At 45.9% G+C, this 21,353-nt stretch overlaps 1 protein-coding gene across 1 annotated transcript in view; it reads left to right on the top strand.

Annotated features, from left to right (window-relative positions):
- LOC121287471 (guanylate cyclase soluble subunit beta-2-like) overlaps window positions 1–21,353 on the top strand; it is an 80,655-nt gene that overhangs the window by 38,019 nt on the left and 21,283 nt on the right. The window contains exons 6-8 of the mRNA XM_041205396.1: window positions 2,680–2,900; window positions 9,422–9,524; window positions 12,792–12,895. Of these exons, the coding sequence (XP_041061330.1) occupies window positions 2,680–2,900; window positions 9,422–9,524; window positions 12,792–12,895 (428 nt within the window). The remainder of the gene's footprint in view (window positions 1–2,679; window positions 2,901–9,421; window positions 9,525–12,791; window positions 12,896–21,353) is intronic.

Raw genomic sequence — 21,353 nt, 5'->3', positions numbered from 1 at the left:
GAGATTAGCAAAACAGCATTGTCTCTCTGGAAAGAGGATGTTGACATTCCTAAACTGATAGAATGGCATCTTCTGTACCCCCTTATCTATGCAAGTGTTTAGAAAGGGCCAGGATATGACCCTCAGCAAGATGTAAATTAAAAAGCTGACCTTGAGCAGGGTGATGCAGAGAGGGGTGGTAACCACCCTGATGTTTTGAGTACCTGTCCTGAATCCATTGGTCAGAATAGTTAGATAGATGATTGACATTGGGTAAGCTACCAGCCCCAGGAAAAGTGTAGATTAACAAGTGCTCATGCACAGGGACCAGGTCCTGATGGGGTCATATACTTGTGAAGTGCTGGTGAGGGGCTGCGGTGCAGTGTTCTTTGGGAAGCTGCCTTCTTCAGACAGAAGATGGCACAGAGGAGAAGATCGAGGGATTGAAGGAAGAGTTTCCTAACACCTCGGCTTGAGAGCAGAATGCTGTTATCATAAGCTGTTACAGATTGGTTACTTTTTTTCCTGTCTAATTGGTTAATATATTATATCTAAACTGTAGTTTCTTAATCAACTTAATAAACCATCTTAAAATCACTTATGACTAGTTGACTGCCTATTTAGGTAACTGTGGACCTAATTCCAAAAATCTTACATCTTCTCTTGCCTGAAGCCATTTCTTTCCTTCCCCAAGCAAGCCCTGGCCCTGCAGCCATTGAAAAGCCACCCCCACCTTATGGCTCATCTGATAGGTAAAGACCTGCCCATGGGCCCCCCTAATAGTGATGTGGTGCTGCCTGTGAAGCCTGGTGCTGATGACCATGAGTGCTGACTGAAGCAAGGTAGGCAAACGAACCTCGAAGTCCCGAGCAAAGTGCAGCTCACCAGGTGCATGTTGCTTATATACAGTTGTGAAACACATTGGCATGCAACAACACTGACATGCTCAGATGATCCAGTGTGGGGGGATTATGCTGTCAGGCAGGGCTTCTAAGAGATGCTAAAGTACTGAAATAAGGTTCCCTATGTGCAGCGGTGGGAAACAGAGCCCACTATTGCTGGGTGGAACGGATGATCACAAACTGGTTTCACGACAGTATGAAATTTTTGGTCTTCTCGCCATATTGCCCCCCAAGTCGCCATGATGCCCGATGCCAACAGGGCCAGAAAATTCCAGTCCTAGTTTATGCAGCCTGTCCCCATAATTAAATCCTTTCCACTTTGATATCATTCTGATGCATCTATACTGCAGTCCTTCCAGGTCAATATACCTTTCCTGAGATGTAATGCCGAGAATTGGATCTAACTAGAGCTCACCACAGCTGTAACATAACTTCCAGCTCTTTGTATTCCAGCCACTTTGAGGTAAAGGCTAACACTCCATTGGCCTTTTACATTATTTTTTGTATATATCCACTAGCTTTTAGTGGTTCCTGTACTTGGACCCCTAAATTTCTTTGCATAACCACCATTTGTAGCTTATCACCACTTAGAAAGTGTTCTAATCTATCCCTCTTCGGTCCTAAGCGGATGCATTCACTATTTCCCACATTGAATTCTATCTGTCAGTTTTGTCCCATATTTTCTTGCATTCCTATTTAGAATTGTGGGAATGCCGATGAATCAGAAACAATGCAGTCAATACCAAAATTTTTATCATCTTTAATGGTGTGATTTTTATTTTTATTTTTTTTGTTCTTGTCTCCTTTCTCCTACTCTAAATCAACTCTTTCCTTCTGTCTCTTTGTTTCTCATTCTGTACCTGATTTGACATTGAATTTGTTCACTCGAACTCGCCCTCCTCAGTCATTCCTGTTTCTATCTCAATCTTTTAATCTCACTGGTTGTCCTATTGTTCACCAGATGCCCTGTTGCCCTCACCACATTGTCACCAACTCAGACTTCCAGCAGCTTTGTGGGCAAAACATTTTTGAGCTGAGGGGCCCTGAAGCTTGTCTAACTAATAGGGCATGCTGCGAGATGCTCCGCTCCAGCAAATTCTAGCTCAATGAAAATTAAGTGAAAACCGAATGGGGGATTTGGGATCACAGAGTAAACTTCAGCTTCCAGCTCAAGACGTTCATGAAGCCATTGCTATATAAAATGCTATTTGACTGCAACCTAACCTGTGATACAAGAGGGATACATAGCTGAAAATACTTTTATAAGTTCTTTGCTAGTTTACTGATGTTACCCTTCTATGAGATCTGATTGGTCCATCTCATAATGATTGTCTTGTCGGCATTTCAATGTATGTAGTTCTTCTCAGATTACAATGCATATTTTTAGCGTTTTGAGTCCACATGAGTCTTTTTCAGAGCTCATACGGACTGGAAACGCTAACTCTGTTTCTCTCTCCACAAATGCTGTCAGACCCGCTGAGTTTTTCCAGCATTTTCTGTTTTTATTTCAGATTTCCAGCATCCACAGTATTTTGTTTTTATAACAATGTATATTTGTATTGACTCTGCAGGAAATAAATGTACATTAATTAATACTGTAAGTATCCCTAAACTTGGGTTATGTATTATATGCTGAAAGTCCTTGCACAACTTTTATTGCATATTGCACAGTATACCTTCTAAATAATCCCACTAATTTTTTTTAGCTTTTTTTTCCATTTAGGATGTAACTATGTTTTTTTTTGCCAGTTTTAACAACCTCCACAATATTAAATATGAATTAACTTATCTTTAATAGGCATACTTGGAGCAGTGGCTATGGATTTCTTTAACAGCGAAATCACAATGGAAATTGTGAGCCAAATGGAAGAGGAGGAACGAACGGGTAAAAAGGAGCATGTTGTTTTTCTGGTAACTCAGAAGCCAGCATATTCACATAAACGACGTAGCAGATTGTCTGCAAAGCCACAGTATCTGTCTGAGACACGCAAACAAACTAAAAAACAGTTAAATAAACTGGTATGTTGCAAAGTTTAAATTTTCTTACTATTATAGTAATAGCCAAAAGAAATGATGAGTCTTGCACTCTGAGTGCTCCAGTGTGAACCCTCCACTTCCACATATATATGATGCCTTTTGGCAACATTATCCACCTGGAGCCAGCTTCCACGTGTGCCCAGCTCTATCTTTCCACCACCTCCCTTGACACTTTCACTGCCTCTGTGCTGTTAGGCTGCTGGCCCGACATTCTGAGGGGAATCGTCCCAGATTTGCACTAAGTGCGGTAGCGGGTGGGGAAAATGTGTGGGTGATGAGTGGTGCCATGGACAGGATGAGGACAATGAAGGTGCGCCTTTATCGACCGGTCACAATGGTGGCTTCTCACACCGTATCGTCCCAAACCTGCTGCAATAATTATGAATTCCTGGGAAACACGTCGTTTCGATGGCGGGAGAACTCTCATTTGTCCGCCATGCCATCACTTCACCGCTTCATCACAGCGGCCACATTTAAAGTGCAGCCGCGCTCACACCTCTCAGTACTTCCAGCCCAGGAGTGCTGCACAGAAGACAGAATGGCCCCAAAAGGCAAAAAGACTGCAGCCCTCCCGGTTTAGTGACACATCCCTCGAGCGCCTTTTGGATGCTGTGGAGGCCTGCCGCAACGTCTTCTACTCCCACTCTGGCCGCAGGAGGGGCAGTGGCATCACCAATCCAGCATGGGAGGCAGTGGCAGTGGTGGTCAGTGCCAACAGTCTGCAAAAGAGGACAACCTCCCAGTGCCACAAGAGGATGAATGATCTCTTCTGTTATGCCAGGGTAAGTCACTCTTCTCATCACTCTCACACTCACAAACCCAGCACACATCCACAGGGCCCTCACTCACTGCCAGTTCAAGGGACATCACCTTTCACTATCTCATGCACACCTTCATTGTCCTCATCCTGTCCATGGCACCACTCACCACCCTCACATGCCAGACATACTTATCACCTGGTCTGGCAGGTGTCTCATTTACACTCTCTCCATGTCTATTCATGCAGGACAAGCTGGCACACAACAACAGGGAGAGGTCGCTTACTGGTGGAGGAATGCCTGAAATCAAGGTCCTCATGGACTTCAAAATTCAGCTGGCCAGTGAGGATCTGGACCATTCCTGTGCTGACGGTGAGGTTGGTGGTGCATTGCTAAGTGAGGATTCAGCAGTACAACATCCATCAGACAACCATGCTTTGTGCAATGTGTCCTGTTTCACAGGCCATACAGTAATTAATTCTCCTTGATTTTGCAGGCACATCTGCCAAACAGCCAAGAGAGTCCATGACCCACGGCCTCCAATCAAGCCCTGAGGGAAGCTCAGAAGAGGAATCCGCTGAAACCCTCCCTAAATACCACTCACAGCACTCAACCACACCCTCCACCAGCGCAGAGACACACACCACAGTGGGACCTAGCTTAATCTGGTAAGGACGTTGCACTGTCTGATCCACAACAGGCAATGGCAGGGACTTCCCAGGACCCCGACACTCGGAGGACTGCTGAAGGCCAGAAATCTGCTCAGTCCAAGTAAGATGACAACCTCTGGACTCGGTCATGTCAGAGATGTTAGACCTGCAAAGGCAAACTCAGAAACATTTAGTTATGAGGAGAGATTGGATAGACTGGGGTTATTTTCCCTGGAGCAGAGAAGATTGAAGGGGGACATGATTGAGGTGTATAAAATTATGAGGGGCATAGATAGGGTAGACAGGAAGGAACTTTTCCCCTTGGTGGAGGGATCAATCACCAGGGGGCATAGACTTAAGGTAAGGAGCAGGCGGTTTAGAGGGGATGTGAGGAAGAATTTTTTTCACCCAGAGGGTGGTGGGAATTTGGAACTCGCTGCCTGAAAGAGTGGTAGAAGCAGAAACCCTCATAACATTTAAGAAGTATTTGGATGCACACTTGCGATGCCATGGCATACAAGGCTATGGGGCTAGTGTTGGAAAATGGGATTAGAATAGTTAGGCACTTGTTTGACTGGCGCAGACTCAATGGGCCAAAGGGTCTTTTTCTGTGCTGTAGACCTCTATGACTCCATGACTCTGTAACATCAGGAAGGGATGTCCGCCACAAGGCATGATGGAAGAGTCCGTCTACCTTCAGTCTGAAGTGATAGCGCCAGCATGAAAACACACCAAGGTCAACACTGGTAAGATAGGGGCTACCATAGAGACCTTCATCCAGGGCTCCGCTCTTGCACTGCTGTGACTTACTGACCTCCATCACCGACGCCATAGTTGGCATGAGGGGACTGGGACAAGTCGATCTCACTCCAGCTACCTCTTCTCCTCAAGGAGTCAGCCAGGGGCCCTCGGGCACCCATAGAGAGGAGGATCAGCAGGTGTATCCCCCTCCCACCCCCAGCGGCATCCATCAAGGTGACTCTGGGAGTGTCCGGCCCATCCAAATCCCCTCTTCCTGTGACCTCAGCAGATCCACAGACTGAGGAGGGTGCCACTGCCACACAACAAGACCCTGAAAGCAGGCCACAGCCCTCCAGTGGACACCCGCCAAGGTCATCAGAGACACGGCGTTGCAGTCAGCAGGCTGCCTCCATCTCCGCTGTGGATGTCCGTGGAGCATTAAGATGTAGCAGCAGGGTTAGAAAGTTTAAGAAGATCTAGCTGCACAGCCTGGGCACAGGTGTTAATCACTTGTACATAATGTTCACTATTGTAAATAAACTCCCAAGAATGTCTCCCTGCCTATGGCTCCTTGTTCTAATGAGCAATGTTCTTCTCACTCAGATGTGAAACCTGTCTGCACAAGATAAAGGCAGGTGTCTCAGTCCAGGGCCTCTTCCCTGTGCTTTCTGTAACCTTCAGACCAATGTGATGGTCCATCCTCACACTCCCTAGACACTTTACTGATGCCTGCACCTCGATGGTTCTTGTCATTGCTACCAGAATGTTGTGGGCAGGCATCACAGAGTTCTGTCATTCTCTCTGTGTGCTCTCAGCACCTTTACCGTGGGGCTGGCCCCATCTCTTCAGCATCTGTGACCAGTGACGCTGTGCTACTGAAGCGGTCAGGTGCTGAAGGTGGACAAAGGATCGGGTGCTTTTAAAATTTCATGGCTGCATCTCTATGATATGACCCTGATCAAGGAGCGTAAGTGAGCTGCCCTCAGCCACACAGGAGTCAGACATTCTCAGAGGCTATGTGAAGATCTGTGGAGTGTCCTAACTGCATGTCGTCATCACCCGCCTACAATCAAGCGACTATTAGGGCTTCCACTGCGCTTCCATGATAGGAGCCTCATCACAGAGGGTATCCATGCTGCCATAAGCTAGACTGGAGTCAAACGTTCACAGATGCAATGTGAGGATCTATAATGTCTCCTCACTGCATGTCGTCATCATCCTCCGCAAATCTTGCAGCCATGAGGGCTTCCTGAGTGCACTTGCCTCATCTGGCCAGTGCGAAAGCCTCATCACCATCATCATCACCTTTGAGGCCCTCCCCACCCTATTCACTGTCAACATCCTCCTCATCAGAGGAGACCTCCAGCTACTGGATCTCTCCTCAGCCAGCTCCTCTCCCCGTTGCAGTGCCAGGGTGTAGAGGGCGCAGCAGTTGATGACAATGCGTGACACCCTCTGTGGACTATATTGCAGGGCTCCACCAGACCAGTCCGCACTGGAACCTCATTTTCAGCATCCCGATGGTCTGCTCCATCAAGTTGTGAGCTGCAGCATGAGCCTCGTTATACCTTCACTCTGCTGCAATCTGAAGTCGCAGTATGGGCGTCATCAGCCATGTCCTCCGCGGGTAGCCCTTGACCCGAGGAGCCAATGCTGCAGCCTCTGTGGACCCTGGAAGACATCAGGGATCTGTGAGCGACTCAGAATGTAGGAGCCATGGGCACTTTCTGGAAGCCATGTGCAGACCTGCTGGATGCAGGTGGTGGTCGCACACCAGCTGCACATTAGGCGAACGGAAGCCCTTGCGGTTGAGATAGTTGACCCCTCATTGCGATGGAGATCTGAGCGCCACGTGAGTGCATTTGATTGCATCCTGCACCTGTGGGAAACCCGAGATCTGGGCAAATCCAATTGCTCTTACATCCTGGTTCTTTTGGTCCCGGGAGAAATGCACAAAGTTGTGTGCCCTCGCAAAGATGTCATCTGTGACTTTATGGATGCATTTTTGGATGGAGGCTTGAAAGGAACCACTGGCATAAAAATTGAGTGCCGCATCACTTTCATGGCCACTGGCAGTGGATGCCTGACCAGGTGCTCTAGGTGCTGACCAACGGCGTCTCTTCAGGAGTGTGTGCAGGAGCCCCAGCCTCCCCTTCTTCCTAAAGATGCTGCTCCTCCTTCTGCGCAGTCAGGTGCCTCTGCCACTCCATTCTCTGTTGTTTCCGCTCTCTGTAGGCTAAGAGGCATACAGCTAGCTCACAAGGTTCCATGATCCTGATGTACTCCTCCTGCAGAATAAAAGAGAGAGATGCATGGGTTAGCTTGGGTGTACTAAGAACCTCTCTTGGTTAAGCCTGAAGGTCCCTTAATGCATCTCAGAGAGTGCTGGCCACCACTTGGATGGCCAGATATTAGTGCACTGCATGGCTGCCTGAAACCCTACCCTCTTCTGCCCCACTCTGCCCGACCAATTGGCGGCAGCTTTTTCCATTGAACCGCAGGCTGTGCTCTCAGCTCAGGCACAGGCATTCTCCTAACACATGCTGCAAGACTGCACTGTTACCTTGAACCATGGGGGAGGTTGGTCCAAACCAGGATGGTGGCATTGCAATGGGCTATGAGTGCCTCCAGCAGTGACTGCTCCATGGCCAGTTTTAGCAAAAGATTGTACAATGTGCCCAGTCATCCAATTGTCCTGCAGTCTACTAAAATGTTCGTTAGTTTGCAGTCTGTGCCCGAGGGGTGAAAAGCTCTGGAGCACTTGGTGGCACTTTCATGCCTCTGCATTGCTTGAGTGGGCAGATAAGCTAGAGCCCCGACTCTATTCTCTCAGCTGCAGAGGAATGGTCATTTTACACAAGGTTTCCCCAGTGCGTGGCCGCTTTCCTCCCCCGCCACCCACACGTGCTTGTGCACTACCTTCAACCACAGGGCAGCCCTTGCCCACACCGCCCCCCCCCCCCCCCCACCACTCAGTCACCTCAACTGTAGGGCAGCCTTTGCCCACCCCCTCCCCCAAACGTGCCTCAACCTTGAAGTCCAACAGGCAACCTGGGCAAGCGCTGCTGTGCACTAACCTCCAAGTTCGCCTCAAAGTGCAGCCCGCCAAATGCATGCCTTTTATATGCTGTTGTGAAACATGTTGCTGTGCACTCATGGTGGTGTGGGCGGATGATCCAGCAGGGGGTGGGAAATGTTTCCGGCGGGCTGGCCTTATAATGATATGCAGTTGTATTACAGTGTGATTCCTGAGATACAATGGCGTGAAAGGCAGCTTGCCATCGACGGGCTGAGCGGACGATTGCAAACTTTTTCCACAACGTAGTGAAATGGATTTCTGGCCTTCCCGCCATATTGTCTGCTCACGCTGCTGAAATGCCCAATGCCAGCGGGCACAGAAAATTCCGCGCCCTCTCTTGAATGAGCCACAACTTCCCCAAATTCAAGGGACCAAATCCATCATCTTTGTTCTTAGCACAAGCTCCGCACATTTAAAATCAACTCCAACCTCCTCCTCATTCACTGTCTTAGCCTGAACCAGACTGTTTACAAAATCATCATTCTATTTGATCTTGAGTGAATTTTTAACCCCATAGTCCTCTCTAATTCAAAAAAGACCTTCTTGCACCTCAGTTACATGGTCTGCCTTTGCATCTAATTCTGTCACTGAGCCCCTCATTCATATCTTTGTATCCCAAATTCAATGCTTTCCTGGTTAGTTGCCCATCCTCCACCTTCTGTAACTTTCAGCTCATACAAAATTCTACTACCTTTATCCAACCTGTCACAAAATCCTGTCACTCATTCCCTGTTCTTGCTAACCCACATGCGCTTCCAATTCCTCAATGTCTCAGTTTAAAATTGTCATCCGTCTGCTTAAATCTCTCTGACCTCATCTCTTCCCATCTCCATGATCTCCCCCAGCCCTATAATGCCATCTCTGAACTTGCTGTTCCTGTAACTTTGGTATCTTTTGCATCTGCACCCCCTCTGTACTTCATCCCCACATTAACACTACTAATGACAGCCACACTTTCAGCTATCCAGGCATAAAGCTCTGAAATTCTCTCCCCAAATTCTTCTGCCTTCTCAGTTCCTTTTCCTAGAATAAAACCTTCCTGTAAAATTTACCTATTTGAACAAGGTTTTAGTCACCACTCCAAATATATCTGCCTCTGATTAAGCATCCATTTTTCCTTATGCTTCTATAAACACATTTGAGTTTTATTTTTACATCATTATGGTCTCTAGGTGATTTCATTTAACTTTATAAATACAGGAATGTTTAACATGCATAAGTAGGCAAAGACTAAAGAAAATGAAAATGTACATAACGTAAAATCTTGTGTTTCAGGATTTGGAAAGAGCAACGAACAAGATTAGAAACAGAGCTTCTGGATCCCCTGTTAGGAAAAACCACTGGGAAACAATTCGTGGGATTGTCACATTGGGAAAAGGTAACCATTGGAACATTTCCAAAATTGGTACTGGTAATTTAAAACAACAAGAGCACTCAAAGCCTTTACTTTGGTGAAGGCAGTAACACAGTAGTATTGTCACTGGACTAGTAATCCAGAGGCCCAGGCTAAATCTCTGGAGGACCCAAGATCAAATCCCACCATGACAGATGGTGGAATTTGAATTCAATAAAAGGCTGGAATTAAAAGTCTAAAGATGACCATGAAACCATTGTCGTAAAAACCCATCTGGTTCACTAATATCCTTTAGGGAAGGAAATCTTCCGTCCTTACTTGGTCTGGCCTACATGTGTCTCTAGATCCACAGCAATGTGATTGACTCTTAAATGTCCTCTGAAATGGCTTAGCAAGCCACTCAGATGCAAGAAACCGCTGAAAAGTCAGTAAAAAGGAATGAAACCAGATGGACCACCCAGCATCAACCTAGGCACCAGAAATGACAAAGGCAAACTCAGCCCTGTCGACCCTGCAAAGTCCTCCTCGCTAACATCTGGGGGCCAGTGCCAAAATTGGGAGAGCTGTCTCACAGGTTAGTCAAGCAACAGCCTGACATAGTCATACTCACGGAATACCTTACAGATCATGTACCAGGCTCCACCATCACAATCCTTGTGTATGTCCTGTCCTGCTGGCAGGACAGACACAGCAGAGGCAGGGCACAGTGGTGTACAGACAGGAGGGAGTTTCTCTGGGAGTCCTCAACATTGAGTCCAGACAACATGAAGTCTCCTGGCATCAAATTAAACATGGGCAAGGAAATGTCCTGCTGATTACCATGTACCACATCCCCTCAGCTGTGAATCAGTGCTCCTCCTTGTTGAATTTCACGCAGGGAGCACTGAGGGTGGCAAGGGGGTAGAACGTACTCTGGGTGAGGATCTTCAATGTCCTTCACCAAATGTGGCTTGGGAGCACCAGAACCGACCGAGCTGGCTGAGCCGTAAGGGACATAGCTGCTAGACTGGGTCTCCGGCAGGTGGTGAGGGAACCAACAAGAGGGAGAAACATACTTGAACTCATCCTCACCAACCTGCCTGCCGCAGATGCATCTGTCCATGACAGTATCAGTAGGAGTGACCACCGCACAAGTCCTTGTGGAGAAGAAGTCCCATCTTCACATTGAGGACATGCTGTGTGCTAAATGGGATCGATTTTGAACAGATCTAGCAACTCAAGCCTGGACGACCATGAGGCACTGTGGGCCTTCGGTAGCAGCAGAATTGTACTCAACCACAACCTGTAACCTCAAGGTCCAGCATATCCCCCACTCTACCATTACCACCAAGTCAGGGGATCAACCCCGGTTCAGTGAAGAGTGCAGGGGGGCATGCCAGGAGCAGCACCAGGCATACCTAAAAATGAGGTGTCAAGCTATTGAAGCTACAATACAGGACAACTTGTGTGCCAAACAGCATAAGCAGCAAGCAATAGATAGAGCTAAGCGATTCCATAACCAACAGATCAGATGTAAGCTCTGCAGTCCTGCTACATCCAGTCATGAATGGTGGTGGACAATTAAACAACTCACTGGAGGAGGAGGCTCTACAAATATCCCCATCCTCAATGATGGGGGAACCCAGCACAATTGTGCAAAAGTTAAGGCTGAAGCATTTACAACAATCTTCAGCCAGAAGTGCCAAGTGGCTGATCCATCTCGGCCTCTTCCAGAGGCCCCCAGCACCACAAATGCCAGTATTCAGCCAATTCAATTCACTCCACGTGAAATCAAAAAATGGCTGAAGGCTTTGGATACTGCAGAGTTGTGGGCACTGATGATATTCCAGCAATAGCATTGAGGACTTGTGCTCCAGGACTTGCCACGCCCCTAGCCAAGCTGTTCCAGTACATCTACAACACTGGCATCTACCCGGCAACATGGTAAATTGTCCAGGTATGTCCTGTACACAAAAAGCAAGACAAATCTAACATGGCCAATTACCACCTCATCAGTCTACTCTAGATCATCAGTAAAGTAATGGAAGGGGTCATCAACAGTGATATCAAGCGTCACTTGCTTAGCAATAACCTGCTCACTGATGCTCAGTTTGGGTTCAGCCAGGGCCACTCAGCTCCTGATCTATTACAGCCTTGCTTCAAACATGGACAAAAAAACTGAACTCCAGAGGTGAGGTGGGAATGACTGCCTTGACATCAAGGAGCCTTAGCAAAACTGGGGTCATTGGGAATCAGGAGAAAAGTCTTCGCTGTTTGGAGCCATACCTAGCACATAGGAAGATAGTTGTGGTTGTTGGAGGTGAGTCATCTCAGTTCCAGGACATCACTGCAGGAGTTCCTCAGGGTAGTGTCCTCAGCCCAGCCATCTTGAGCTGCTTCACCAATGACCTTCCTTCCATCATAAGGTCAGAAATGCAGATGTTCGCTGATGAATGCACAATGTTCAGCGCCATTCATGACTTCTCAGATACCGAAGCAGTCCATGTCCACGTCCATGAAACAAGACCTGGACAATATCCAGGCTTGGGCTGACAAATGGCAAGCAAGACTCACATCACATAAGTGCCAGACAATGACCATCTCCTACAAGAGAGAATCTAACCATTGCCCGTTGACATTCAATGGCATCACCATCGCTGAATCCACCACTAGAAACATCCTGGGGGTTACCATTGACCAAAAACTGAACTGACTAGCCATATAAATACTGTGGCTGCAAGATCAGGTCAGTGGCTGGGAATCTGAGTAACAACATACCTCCTGTCTCCCCAAAGCCTGTCCACCACCTATAAGGTACAAGTCAGGGGTGTGAAGCAATACTCTCCACTTGCCTGGATGAGTGCAGCCCCAACAACACTCAAGAAGCTTGATGCCATCCAGGACAAAGCAGCCTGCTTGACTGGCACCCCATCCACAAACATTCACTCCCTCCACCACCAAAACACAGTGGCAGCAGTGTATGCCACCTACAAGATGCACTGTAGAAACTTAGCAAGGCTCCTTAGACAGCACCTTTGAAACCCATGACCACTACCATCTGAAAGGACAAGGCAGCAGACACATGGGAACACTACCACCTGGATGTTCCCCTCCAAGTCACTCACCATCCTGACTTGGAACTGTATCGCCATTTCTTCACTGTCAAAGAGTCAAAGTGTGATAATTCTGTAAAATGCCCAAACAATTTAGATAATTTTGTAACCCTGTCATTGTAAATTCAAATGTCTGCACATCATCAGTCATGAACATAAAGATACGGAATTGCACATTATATTTTGTTTTTCTTCATAGGCAAACTATTAAGAGGGTTTGAACCAGTCTACCCTGAGAGTCTGTGGGTTGATATAAAAACATTTTGTAATTCTTTTCCTTTCCACATTGTCTTCACTAAAGAGGTGGGTCTGCAGTCTATTTGTGCCTTTAAAAAGTGTTATGGATATACGAGGGCCTGTGTCAGTGACTGTTGAAATCTATTTTTCACTAATTTCTTGCCTTTCCCTTCTGAAGACATTGCCTTCTTGCTGGGATAGGTTCCATGTGTGTTGAGCACCAGAATGTAACTTCCCTGAGTGTCCATTATTCATGTGCAAGGCTTGACAGCAAATGTTGATAGTCTATTTGACTATCACAACAAAACTCACACCTTTACTCATGCACGAATCACTGGACAGCGATCAAGAATAGGCAGCTGGCTGTTTTTTTAAGCCTAACAAAAGAGTTTTGAGGAAAACGTTAGACTTAAACTAGAGACCTTCCTTATATAAATGACACATGGCAGATGCAATTTAATGCAGCTAAGCATGAAGTGATACACTGAAAGGAACAACATGTGTTTGGATTTTTGCAGAGTCATGAAGACTCAGGGGACCTTCCAAATTGGTTGGTGGGACCCAAATCTGGAAGTCCTGCCCCCATTTCTAACAGATATCGTTTTCATCAGTTTGGGGGGTCAGTGAGGGGTGGTGGGGGGGTGGATGGGAAGGGGGTGAGAAACCCAAACTCAAGGACCATTTGAACTCAGTGCTGAATTCCAATAGACTCCATTTTCACTGAAGCAAGGGACTTAACCTGCAGTGTGAGAATCACGCATCTTTATAGAGTCACAAATGCTCATGAATTGTGGTTAAGGTCTGTCAAACTGTCAAGCTGTCAAGTTATTTAAACGGCCAGCCCTTTAAATATTGAAAAAAATTGCCCGTCTGTGTCTGAGAGCTAAAAAGAAACTCTGTTTCAGCAATTTCAAAAGCTGTTTGTTGATATAACCCTAAGAACATGAGAACTAGGAGCAGGAGTAGGCAATTCAGCCCCTCAAGCCTGCCCCAGCATTCAATATGATCATGGCTGATCTCATTTTGGCCTCAACTCCAATTTCCACCCTCTCCCCATAACCTTTCAGCCCGATACTAATTAAAAATCTGTCTATCTCCTCAAATTTATTCAGCGTCCCGGCATCCACTGCACTCTGAGGTAGTGAATTCCACAGATTCATGACCCTTTGAGCAAAGTAATTCCTCCTCATCTCTGATTTAAATCTACCACCCCTTAGCCTAAAACTATGGCCTCCCGTTCTTGAATGCCCCACAAGGGGAAACATCCATTCCAGGTCTACTTTGTCTATCCCCTTTAGCTTCTTATATACCACAGACTATCCAACAGCTCCCGCAATGCCTATCGCTAGAGGAACCCTGCACTGTTGCAGATCTTGCCGAATTCAATAACGAGGTGCAAAAATGTGTCCAGTTCTGGCTGGGCCATGTATAGACTGCCCGTGGACACGATAAGAAGAAGAAGAAGCGCTATCATTATAACATTGTTAACGCTTGGATGCTTTCCACAACCTATCATTATCACAATGGGAGGCTGTAAGTTCACAAGAAGTTATTAAAGATTAGCTGTCTTTGATTGGGGTTATAAATACAAATGATTGTTTTTATTATGGATTAAGTACTTGTTGGGATTTAAATCTATTGAATGAGCTTTCATGAATGGGGGTGGTTTTTTATCTCGTAAAGTCTGTAATAGCTATTTAGAACTTTAATTTATTTTATCTCAGCATGGCTCCTGAGGTCTGCCCATGGTGGAAACTGGGTGAGTTGGCATGGAGGATGTAAGGATAATGGGTGCTTGGTGGGGCAGTGTGAGTTGGCACTAAGTTGGCATTGGGGCTATAAGGAGCCATTGGGGGTGAGTGGGGGGCATGGGTTGGCATGGAAAGTATGGGGGCCCATTAGGGATGTTTGGTGGTCATGAGATGGCATGGAGGGTATGAGGAGCCATTGGGGATAGGTGGAGGGCAGCGTTAGGTATGTGTTGGCATTTATGGGGATTGGATGAGGGGGTGAAGAGTGTGAGGGATGAAGTATAGAGGGCCTGATTTTAAGAGAACAACTGGGACTAATTCCCAGAGAGCCGAAGCGAGCCTTTTTAACAGCTCGCCTGGACACACGACAGGCCTTGTGGCCGCCTCCACTCAACATCTGGGGGTTGTGGGTCTAATTTCATCCAGCCCCGGGAATTAATATCCTGCCATTTTAGGCGCTTTTTCCCAAGACCGGGGCGCAAGCTGGGATTTTTGCTATTGGCTCTGGAGTGAAAATCCAGACCATGGAGAGGGAATAGAACCTAAATTGTATTATTTTGAGGTATCTGCAAGAAGGATCTGGGGGTGCATATTCACAAATCAGAAGTTGGTAGGGCAACTTGATAACAGTTAAGAAAGTTTATGGAATGCTTTGCTTTATAAATAGGGACAATGAAGACAAAAACAATGAAGTCATGCTGAACCTTTTACAAATCACAGGCTGGAATATTGTGTACAATTCTGGGCACTGCACTTTAGGCCTTGGAAAGGATGCAGAGGTTGTTTACCAAGATAATACCAGGGATAAGGTACTTCAATAATGTGGAAAGATTGGAGAAACTGGAATTGTTCTTCTTAGAACAAGGAACATTAAGATGAGGTCTAATAAACTATTCAAAATAATGAATTGATGCAGCAAGCATCCCCTGTATCCCCTGGCAAGTGGGTCAACATCCAGAGGTTATAGATTTTGTGAGCCAAAATGAGGAGACTATTTTCACACAGAGGTGGTTAAAATCTGGAACGGCCTACCTGAAAGTTTCCGCAGGAACTTTCAAAATGATGAGTACTTAAAGAAGACTAATTTGCACAAGTATAGAGAAAAGGCTGGGGTGTGGGCCTAAAATGAACAGCTCTTTCTGAGAGGCAGTACAAGCACAATAGCCCAGTTGGCCTCCTTCTATGCTGTAAGGTTGTTTGATTCTATGGTTCCTAGTTTGTATAGCTCAATTACTTACAGGATCAATCCATTGAGTCTTTAGGGGAATACTGAGATTTTTAATGCAGCTAGTCCTTTGTCAGATCAATGTCTCATCATATTATTAGGATAGGGTAACTGAAAACGTTAATGTTTTTTAGCTGATTAGAGAGAGCCAGCATGGATTTGTCAAACTTGATTGAATTTTTTGAAGAGGTGACTGAAGTAGTGGACAGGGGAATAGCTATGGATGTTGTTTACAAGGACTTCCAGAAGGCATCTGATAAAATCTCTCATAACAGCCTGTTAAAGTTGGAAACCATTGAATTGAAGGCAACTTATTGACCTGGTTTGGAAATTGGCTGAGCAGTAGGGGGCAGAGAGTAAGGATAAGGAGCTGGTACTCTAATTGGAGGGATGTGACTTGCAGTGTGTTGAGGCCTAACCATTCACTGTATTTATTAACAATTTAGATGGTGAAGTAGAAAAATGACACATGCAAATTTGCAGATGACTCAAAGGTAAGAGCTCTGTAAACAATGCAAATGGAAGCATAAAATTACAGAGATATTAAGAGATTAAGGGGTGAATTTTCTCCCCATCAGGCGGGCTGAGCGGGCGCGGGCGGGCACGGAGCCAATTGTCACCCACAATCGGCTGCATGCCCCCAGTTTACATGGGCGGACCATTTAAGGTCTGCCCAGCGTGACATGGACCTGGAAGGGCTCAGCGCTACCTATGCGGGCTGGGGGAGGAGAGAGAGTCGGGGCCTGCGCTCTTTCGTGCATATGCACAAAAGGGTGCAGAAATCTCCCTGAGGCAGCTCCATGCCTCAGGGAGATTAAGTTCAGCTCAAAACATGTTTAAAATAAAGAAATAAAATTATGCAGACATGTCCCCTCATGTCACATGAACTGGGACATGTTTATGAATTTTAATCAAAGGTTTTATTTAATTTATAAACCCTTCATGAAACCTCATCCCACTAGTGGTTGAGATTTCATGAGAAATGCGAAGGCCGCCTGGGCTCTTCACCTGCCCATCAACCTTAAGGTTGGAGGGCAGCCCTGATAATGACTTTAATTAGGTGATTAATGGTCTTAACAGGCCTTTGACAGTTTGGCGGGCACGCAGCCGATTCCGGTGAATGCCCACCGAACTGAAGATCGGAATGACATGTGGTGATGTCAGGAAGCACGCCCGATGTTACCGCGCATCATTATATGCGTCGGCGTGTGGGGCCCGCCCCCGCACAGCCCTAAGTGAATGAGAAAAACTGTGGCAAAATGCAGAATATTCACTATGGGGCTAAGGAGGATAGAACAAGGTCTAAATGCCTAAATGATGAAAGGCTAAGAAAGGAGGTCCAAAGAGACTTGGGGGTCCAAGTATATACATCATTAAAATGTTATGAACAGGTGCAGAAAATAATCAAAATGGCTAATGGAACACTGGTATTGAATCTAGAAGATGAGAATACAACAGGGAAGAAGAATATTTTATAATGTGCTTGGTATTGTTTGACTAATACAGATTATTTACTGAGTATGTGGAGATATATGAAATACAAGCTGTATTGAAACATATCTTACTGCTTTAGCTATGTCTTCCAGAAGACTGCACAAGAGAGAGCAAATCATGTGATGTTGCATCACTTCCTCTAATGATATACATAGTATCTGATTAGCATATTAAACAATTGGAATTAGCCCATTGCACTATGTATATCAGCTATACAAAGCCCTGGTTAGACTACATCTGAAGTACTGTGGGCCATTCTGGGCACCACTCTTTAGAAAGGGTGGTCCTAGAACTTCCAATTTTCGGGGGCTCATACCCCAGAGGTACTCCAGAAGATGTGCTGGCGGAACCACCAGAAGCCCTCACACAATGACTGCATGGCAACTGCACAAGAAGTTTAAATTTCTGATGGGCAATTACCCTGCACTAGGAACCATTCGATACTCTGATTTAAATCCAAGACTTCGAATGGTTTTATTCTCTTAGCAGAATAGTTACCCTGGAAAAGTTGGAAGAATTAAAACCCACTTCTAACTCCTGGGTAACTATACTACTGACCAGCCCAACCCTCCCACCAATCTCCCCCACCCCCCGAACACCCCACCCCCAACCATCCCTCTGATCCTCCCCACCCCTCAACTACCCTCCCACCACCCGACTACCGTAACCAACCTTCGACCACCCTCCCACATCCCAATTATCCCCCAGCCCCCCAACTACCTTCTGCACCCCTCGAATATCCCCCGACCCCCATCTACCCTCCCTGCCCCAACCCCCATGACTACCCAGCCCCCTCGCCCTGATCACTCTACCCCATCCACCTGACCCCCCCAGCTACCGAGCCACTTGCTTTGATCACCTGACTTTCCCTGACCACCTGACCCTTCTCCCCAAGCCCCCTCGCCCTGACCACCTGATCCCCCAAACCACCTGACCCCAATTGCCCTGACCCCGACTCCTTGCCAATTACCCAGCCCTGACCCCCAACCACCACACACCGCCCCCCCCCACCCGTCCCCCAACACCCCTCCCCCCGATCTCTCAATCCCGACCATTCTGACCCCCAACCACTGGAATCCCCTCACCCACTTACCTTACACATTTACCTTCTCCCTGGCCTCTCAGAGTGGATGGAATCTTTAAACTTACCTGGTTTATGGCAGCCACTGTTGTAAAAAGGGCGCAAGAACAAAAATAGCTGGAAAAACTCAGCAGGTCTGACAGCATCTGCGGAGAGGAAGACGGTTAATGTTTCAAGTCCGTATGACTCTTCATCAGAACTACGAAAAGTTTTCCAGCATCCGCAGTATTTTGCTTTTATTTTTGTAAAAAGAGAGCATGGCTTCACCACCCCCCACGCTGTTGCCCAACTCTGGAAGGACTCAGGAACCAAGTACGCTGCACATTTCTCAGACTCAGGATGGGAGTCCGGGCAGGAAATGTACAGCTCCAGACTATGCTAAATACAAAGGAGCGAACTGGCAATCTGACTGTGATTGCCATTCCACGGGAGTTCTGGACAATATATTGTGCTTGGAGGAAATGTAGCATAGGTTTAACAGAACATTTCTGTGGTGCCCAGAATGGCTCCCAGGGTTAAATTCCGAGGAGAGACTACACAAACTGGTTTTATTCCCTGGAATTTAGAAGGCTAAGGGATAATTTGATCAAAGTTTTCGAGATATTAAGGGGAAAGGTAAGGTTGGATAGTCTAACAAGAGGGTGCATAGTCTTAACAATTAGAAGCAGACCTTTTAGAAGTGAAATTAGGTAACACTGCTACGTGCAAAGGGTGGTAGAAGTTCGGAACTTTGTTCCGCAAATCGCAAGTGATGTTAGATCAGGGATTGGCAGCCTGCAGCTCCTTAACGTCCCATTTGGGGTTCCCAATCTTTATTGGCTGGTCCTCATTTTCATAAAAAATATCTAGAAATATTGGCCTAGATCTTCCAGTCATTGGCAATACTGGGCACATCGCCACTGCCTTCGAAGTTTACTCCAGCTGATGATAACACCCTTTTTCAGCCATACCTTTGGATCCTGGCTGAAGCAGAAATGGACAGTGCAGCCTCTCCACAGTAAGACCAGGAAACATAGGAGAGTTGGGGAAGGAGAGAAAAAGCCCCCTTTCATGACAGTAGCTGCTGTATTCAGGTAAGTTTTTAAAGGTCTCAAGTTTTTTAATGAATGAGTGTGGGTTAGTGAATGGGTGAGTGAATGAATGAATGAATGGGTGAGCGAGTAAATGGGTAGCTGAGTGATGTGGGTAGTGGGGTGAGTGGGTAGTCCAGTGGAGGTGTATTCAGGTCTGGTCACCAGATATTAGAGTGGTCAGAGCGGTAGTTGGGTGGTCAGGGGTTTCCTCGCGCCTGGTCAGGGGGCAGTTGAGTCGAAGTCAGGAGGCAGTTGGGTCTGATCAGTGGGATAGTTGGGTTGGTGGAGTAGTCAGATCTGGTCGGGGGAGTAGTCAGGTGGTTGGAGGGGGGGGTGATAGGAGCGTTGATTGTGGTACTGAGTTGAGTTACACAACTGTTAGATCAGACATTAAACTGTGTAACATTTCCTGGGTAAGTATTCAGGTAAGTCCCATGTATCTGGCCCAAGGCTCTGCCCTGACCTCCTGAGGGTCCTGGGCAGCAGGGAACCAGCCTAAATTTGCCGGGCAATTCCCACATATGTCTTTGCATCAGGACTTTTGCAGGATCCTGAAACATATCCCCCAACGTATGTCAAACTCTGACAATCTGGAGGCTGGTAGATTTGAGCTATTAAATTGAGACAATATCAATTCAAAGAACTAGAAATTATCACAATTTTTCTATAGGAATTAAAGGTTAATAATTATGATAAATTTCATGGTTTCAAATGATTAAATGGCATTGTGTTTGAAATAAATGTGTTTGGGTCATATGTCTACATACTTGTGATAGATAAGTCCTTGGGTTCAAGGCTCAGGTTTTATGACTGCAACATTAATGTTTCCATCATAGCTGAAAACAATAAATTATTCTGAATGCTATTATAAGTCAGAATCTCTGTGCTGGGAAAATTGTCTCTGTTCTGAACATTTTAAGTATAGATTTTATTTTAAAGATCACTTTACTAACAAATTTAAAATGAAAAAAAAAATTATAAAGTTTCTTACAAAAACATTATTTCATTTCTAAAAGTGAATTTGTTATTGATATTTTACTCAGAGCCGAAAATTGATATTTTGCTAATTTTATTCTTTTGATTTGTGACCCGCCAACCAGTTTGTATTTCAGACAAATTTCTTTAAAAAAAGGCTCTTCAGGTAAAAATAAAGATTGTTGATCCCTGAACTAGATCAATTGTAAATTTTAAATCTGAGATTAATAGATTTTTATTACCCACAGGTTTTAAGGGAATGGGGGCAAAGGGCGAGTATGTGGAATTAGGTTACAAATCAACCATAATCTTTTTGAATGCTGGCTCGGGGGAGGGGGCGGTACTAAATGACCTACTCCTGTTTCTAATTCCTATAATCCAACCTTCTCACAAGAAAATTAAATCAATATTACAGAATCACAGAATCTTGACAGTACAGAAGGAGGCCAATCAGCCCCTTATGTATGCACCAGCTTCCAAATGAGCATTATGACCTCATGCCATAGCCCTGCCTTTTCCCCATACCCTTGCGCATTGTTTCTATTCAAATAATCATCTAATGTCCTCTTGAATGCCTCGATTGAACCTGTCTCTTTCACACTTTCAGGCAGGGCATTCCAGATCCAAACCACTTTCTTATCTTATAAACTGAAACGTATTTAATTCACCTGCTTCATTCTATTATCATGCACAGCTGGTTTTGCATGCTTTCCAAATTGGATACTTTTAATCATTTTGAACTACAAAGTTGTAACTCTTTTGAGTACAAACCCGTTTCCATCTGTTTCAGATGAAGTTACATTGTTTCATAGTTTGCCATTGTGAGATTTTGAACTCTTGATCTTGGGGTTACAAACCCAGTACCATAACCACTTGGCTATTTAGGCCAAGCTGTTGCAAGCCCAGTACCATAACCACTTGGCTA

Source organism: Carcharodon carcharias, chromosome 2, assembly GCF_017639515.1.
Source record: "Carcharodon carcharias isolate sCarCar2 chromosome 2, sCarCar2.pri, whole genome shotgun sequence".
Lineage (NCBI taxonomy): Eukaryota > Metazoa > Chordata > Chondrichthyes > Lamniformes > Lamnidae > Carcharodon > Carcharodon carcharias.
The sequence above is the reverse complement of the archived record's forward strand: the minus strand, read 5'-3'. Positions and strand labels throughout refer to the sequence as shown.